The 5,740-nt window shown below is 42.9% G+C and overlaps 1 protein-coding gene across 2 annotated transcripts; it reads left to right on the top strand.

Moving 5' to 3' along the window:
* Positions 1 to 69: 69 nt before the first annotated feature.
* dhrs12 (dehydrogenase/reductase (SDR family) member 12) lies at positions 70 to 5,358 on the top strand. Of its 2 annotated transcripts, none has more exons than XM_086220848.1 (10): positions 70 to 229; positions 1,098 to 1,231; positions 1,355 to 1,440; positions 1,805 to 1,897; positions 2,034 to 2,115; positions 2,865 to 2,926; positions 3,014 to 3,118; positions 3,201 to 3,291; positions 4,165 to 4,302; positions 4,603 to 5,358. In XM_086220848.1, the coding sequence occupies exons 1-10, from the start codon at positions 165 to 167 to the stop codon at positions 4,713 to 4,715; spliced, it is 969 nt and encodes a 322-aa protein (XP_086076974.1). In that variant the 5' UTR covers positions 70 to 164; the 3' UTR covers positions 4,716 to 5,358. The 2 variants fall into 2 exon arrangements, with proteins under 2 accessions (XP_086076974.1, XP_086076975.1); XM_086220849.1 differs by having other exon boundaries at positions 72 to 229; positions 1,355 to 1,437; positions 4,603 to 5,356.
* Positions 5,359 to 5,740: the final 382 nt, after the last annotated feature.

Below are 5,740 nucleotides of genomic sequence, written 5' to 3' on the forward strand. Positions count from 1 at the left end.
CGTTGCTTTCCACTAGGAGCGCTATGGTGCTCTTATATATATATTTCCGGCTGTTGTCACGTGACTTACTACATAACAAGCAACAGCCCTTCTTATGAAACATAAACAGAGAGCAGTGGCTACGGCGTGTAAAAGGACGACCTTTGAGAAGAGTTTAAGTTTTTATGATCATCATGTCAATTTTCAGAAATGCCGTTTGGTTTATGAAAGGACTACAAGAATATACCAAGTAAGTGGAGAATTACCACGGGTCTGAATAGTTTACTGAACATTTATTAGTTCGTCTGAAACATTCCGTCTAACTTACGTCCAGTTGACCAGATTTTACTTCGCTTCGATCTACGATGACCTGGATGAATGAGAACCTACACAGACATTCCGTCTGGGAGGTTTCTCAGTCATACATGTTGCTTTGTGACTGATGAAGGTCCCGGTGTTAAATAGCAGCAGCAGCAACAATTGTTCTTTAATGAGTGAAAATGTTAATCCCTGGAACTCTCTTACCTGACCTGTGTGAGATGGAGATTATCGTTTTATCCTCCTCTGTGTTTTAGATCGCAGGTAGACATTTAGAAAAAAACACAATCTGCAGAACTCCAGTAGTTTGGTTGATCAAATGAGAGAAAAACAGCGTTTCGGTTTATAAAACGCCAGTCCACCTTCACTTACTAAAGTGGGTGTAGAAAATATAATTTCTAAGATGTGCTGGTGAGATAAAACAATTTAATTTATATCAATATCAAATTTTATGGGAAGTCTTGGTATGACAAAGATATTTAAAAAAAAATACATAACAAATTCTGAGTAATTCGTGAAGGATGAAAATGTTATGGCCGTCATCATGTTTCATCACATTAGCTCGAAGGGTTACTGGTTTGGTCTGTGGTCAAATATGGGCACCCCAACAGTAATGTCACTGCGTAAGGAGCACACCTGGTGGGAAGGTATAAGCCACCAACCAACATGAGGCTTTCATGTGATGAAGAGTTACTCTTTCAGTTGAATCCACACCGGTGAACCACTTGAACATGCGAGTGTGTATAGGACTGGATCAGCATGACAAGGACTGGAGGTGTTGTGTACTTCCACCCTCTCAGGTGTGGCTATGAAGCTGCAGCAAAGACTTTTGTTCCAGCTGACCTGGACGTGAACCTGAGTGGGAGGTCCTTCATGATAACAGGGGCCAACAGTGGTATTGGAAAAGCTACAGCGCAAGAAATAGCCAACAGAGGTGAGAGAATGTGTCTGTGTTATCCAAGCACCAAGTTTTTGTCCTGGTTTAAAGACTTTGTGACTCCTGTTGCGATGCACATGAGCCCACACGTCTCCTCCTCTGCTGTCCCTGTGTGTGCAGGAGGAACTGTTCACATGGTGTGTCGAAACAAGGGGAGAGCAGAGGCAGCCAAAGACGAAATCATTGAGAAGAGTAAAAACGAGGTGGCGTCTATTTGTTTAAGGCCTCCCCACTTCTTACAACCCCTCTGTTTTTTTGCTTCTTTTTCTCAGGGTTTTTGGACTGTTAGAAAAATCCACACTTTTGAAGATGTTCCACTGGCACTGGGAACTTCTGCTGACCATCTTTCATAGTTGAAAACAGCAAATGTGAATAATCACTCATGATAGCTTTGGGGAGGGGGGGGGGGGGTCAGACAGCTGACCTGTCTGACCCTTCAAGAGACCCCCCCACCCACCCAACCTTTTCTGTCTTGAACTCATCACCACTTAAATTCAACGAAGATCAAGCACCCATCAAATTAAAGCCTTGGTGACTGGTAACATTTTTTATGTTTCCTGTTCTTCTCAGAATGTTCATGTCCACATCGTCGACATGTCCAACACCAGACAAGTGTGGGAGTTTGCCCAGAACTTCTCCCAAACCAACACTCTTCATGTGCTGGTAGGTGGTGCGCACGCCACACACACACACACACACACACACACACACACACACACACACACACACACACACACACACACACACTGACTTTGATTTGCATGGTAATTAAAGCTCTTGTTAATGTTATTTTCCCTAGATCAACAACGCAGGCTGTATGGTCAATCAGAGAGAGCTGACTGAGGGGGGCTTGGAGAGGAACTTTGCCACAAATACACTTGGTAAGTTTAACAACCCATAAAACAAATTTGCACAGACTTTTTTGAGAAATGGGCTTCTTGTCTATCCTTCCCATAGCCAGACAAGACGATAGATCCCTTCCCTCCGTCCTGTGTAAGGGAGCGGAGAACCACACCTCAGCATGGTCAGTGGGCTTTGTAGCATAGCTCCACCTTGCCTGGTCAATTTCCAGAACCTGCAGCTTCTCCAGTATTTTCTGGTTCAGTAGATCAGGATCAGGATCTGGGTTTGTCTTGATGTTTTCCTCCTCATCCTCTCTGACAAATTGGGCCGTGATCAGTAGCAGTAATTACTAATCTGGTCCAGAGAGGAAGGTAGTTTTGTTATGTGTCAGCTTCAAAAACTACATTGTCTTGCAATTTTAGGTGGTAAATTCATAGTCAATGTAGCCAAAGACCAACTCAGACAATGTGTATTGTGTACAGAGCTATGCTGCACAGCCCATCCACAGCTGCTTGTTGTGCTAAGCTAACTAGCGGTCAGCCAGTCTCCGAGGATCTCGCTCCATAAAGTGCACAGAGAGGAGAGAAGGATCTATCGTCTTTGGCTCTTGCAAGGACAGCCTATAAGCATGCCTCTCCCAAAGGTTGCTCGTCCTTTAAATTTCAGTACCAATTCATTTGCATGCAGTTGTCGTTGATGATCAGCAGCCTAACTTTTTGCCGATTTCCCCACTGTGGGATGAATAAAGGGTTATCTTATCTTATTATATCTTATCTTTTTCTTTTAGGAACTTACATCCTCACCACCATTCTCTTACCTACTCTGAAGCAGGCCGAGGACCCCAGAGTGGTGGGTGAACTCTCACACCACACATTTGTCACATTTCTCTTACTTTGAACGTGTGAATCTAAAGTGAAACGCCACGCCTCCTCCCAGGTCACTGTGTCATCAGGCGGCATGCTCACGCAGAAGTTAAATGTGGACGACCTCCAGTTTGAGAAGGGAACTTTTGACGGCACGATGGCCTACGCTCAGAACAAAGTAGAGAACAGCAGCACACCTGAGGTTGCTATGGTGTGTAACCACGGTGGTTTCAGTGTGCTCTGTGTTTTCGCTTTGACAGAGACAGCAGGTGATCCTGACTGAGAGATGGGCTTCCCAGCACACAGAGATCCACTTCTCCTCCATGCACCCAGGCTGGGCTGACACACCAGGTAAACAACCAAAGGTCTCAGTTGTTCTCTCTTCCTGTCTTCATCACGTGGCTTAACTGAGCTTGAAGAGCACAGAGTGAATCAGCTCTCAGCCTGAAGGCTAGAAAAGACTCACATTTGCAGTATTGATTCACTTTTTGACCCCATCACATTAATAAATACCTAAAAATGGTTCAGTGAGACGTTTTAAGTTGCTTTAAAACTGCTTAACAAGAAACTTGGGGGAGGGGTGGATGGAGCAGTATGACTACACAATAAAACCCACGCATCCTTCAGTTGATGTAGGATTCAAATGATGATCAAGTGAAGAAAGATGAAGATCTGCACAACAGGAAGCTCCAAATCTTACAATCCTAGAAGGTGACTGACGAACCAATTTGGAGCTTCCTGTTTTGAGGTTTCATTAGAGTGTCATGTGACCCCCTTAAAACCTTCTCCAGAAGTGTTCCAACAATTTCCCGGGAAAAGCTAGTGTGTGAGAGTCAGATTCCATTTTCTAGGAAATCAGTCCTGGAATTTTCCAGCCCTAATCCTAGGGATTCTCTCCCAGTAACTTTCTGGAAATACCTTCCATGCACCACTAGGGATTTTCACTATTCACACATGCAACTGCCTGTTCACATAAACATGACAATGGCAGTCGTAAGTAGGGCAGGGTGTTTTATTGAGGCTAGTGATTGGCTGTTTCCAGTAATGCTCCTGTTCTCAATCCTAACATATACCTGGTATTATTACAAGGTTTTGAAGAATTTAACATGGTGAGATATGGGCAGATTTTTTAAATGATTTATTATTTTCTTCAGAAATATGACATGGGTCATTATGAAATATTTATAACAGTTGTGGAATTATGTCTAATGCTTCTTTCTGCAGCCGTCCAAATGTCCATGCCTTCCTTCCATGCTAAAATGCAGTCCAGGCTGAGGACGGAGGCCATGGGCGCCGACACGGCCGTTTGGCTCGCCGTGTCTCCTGCTGCCACCAAGCAGCCCAGCGGTCTCTTCTTCCAGGGTCAGGAACAGAGCATCCTCTCTATCTGCTATTATAGCTCCAAAGTCTCATTAGTTCTTCAATTCTGGTTTTTATGGTGTATTCACACAGGTCTGCCCATGGGATCTTTTTAAAGGCACTAATAAACTCACTGAACGGCAGTTAGCGACTTGCTGGTGAAGAAATGAAAGCAGTTACATCTAACCTGCTGCCAGAAATTAGTATAACAATAGATTCAGAATGAGTAAATAAAAAGAGAAGGTTTTTTTTATATTCAATAAGGTTTCATGCATAACTCATTATTTGCTCTCCTTCCTGCAGATCGCAGACCAGTGGCAACACACCTGCCTCTGGCCTGGTCCAGGTCCACGCCACATGAGGAGGAGAAGCTTCTAGCAGCGCTGGAGGAACTCGCCCTCAAATTCAAACCATGATGGGAACGGTGCAAATTCAAAACTGAACAATCCTCACTGATAATCATTCATGTTTACATAATCTTGTTTACATTCTTGACTTAAACTCCAAAGAACAGGCTTCATTTGAGCAAAGACTGTGTGATGAATTTGTTTTTAGGGAAGTAGAACGTTGGAGCCATTTTCCAAACGTTGCCTGTCTGAAGGAATAATATTCTCCTCACTGGCCTCCAGGAGAGAAGTGTGGATATCGTATAATATAACACAATGCCAAGAACATCATTCATTTCTATGTAATGTGCTGTTTAATTTTTTTTTTAATGAAAGATAATTTCTCATGTCTTTTCACAAATTAAGTTTTTCTTATTTTGACTGGATGAATGGCAGACTTTGTCCAGTGGAGGTGCTGTTGTTGCATTTGAGTGGCGACGGATGCAGGAGCAGCCCGGCATATTTAAAAAGTTGACAAATTAGTGACGAAGTGTTGATCAGGAACCGTCCCTTTTCTTTTTTTTCTTTAAAGTAACCATGAAATTATACTAATATGCTGTAATAAAGGGTTCAAAACCTAGAAAAGTCATGGAATATGAAATGAGCTATTTCCAAACCGGAAGAAGTTGTTAGAAAATAAAGACCAAACATTTTGGAAAAAGTTATGAAAATTGTCTCTACAATTTTTTTTTTGCCGGCATAATGGAGAATATGTGACTTAAATATGGACTTGCGATCCGTCCAGGTTGTACCCCGCCTCTCGCCCAACGTCACCTGGGATGGGCTCCAGTACACCCCCATCCCCACCCCACCTCATGACCCCTAAAGGATAAGTAGCATAGGAAGTGGCTGGGTGGACAGATGTGACTTAAATACACGTTTCTGTTGAAATAAACCATCTAGCTTCTTGTTAACGTTACGCCGTTAACAATATACACAGGTACATTTTGACTTTTTTCGTAGCTTATTTTTCTTGTCATGAAAATGTTCCTCAAAAGGTTTGAGGAGGTCATGGAATTTTAAAGGTAGAAATGTATTTGAACATGGATGACAAG

This window comes from Aulostomus chinensis, chromosome 12 (genome assembly GCF_037954235.1).
Source record: "Aulostomus chinensis isolate RoL2024-O1b breed Wild chromosome 12, RoL_Achi_v1.0, whole genome shotgun sequence".
NCBI lineage: Eukaryota > Metazoa > Chordata > Actinopteri > Syngnathiformes > Aulostomidae > Aulostomus > Aulostomus chinensis.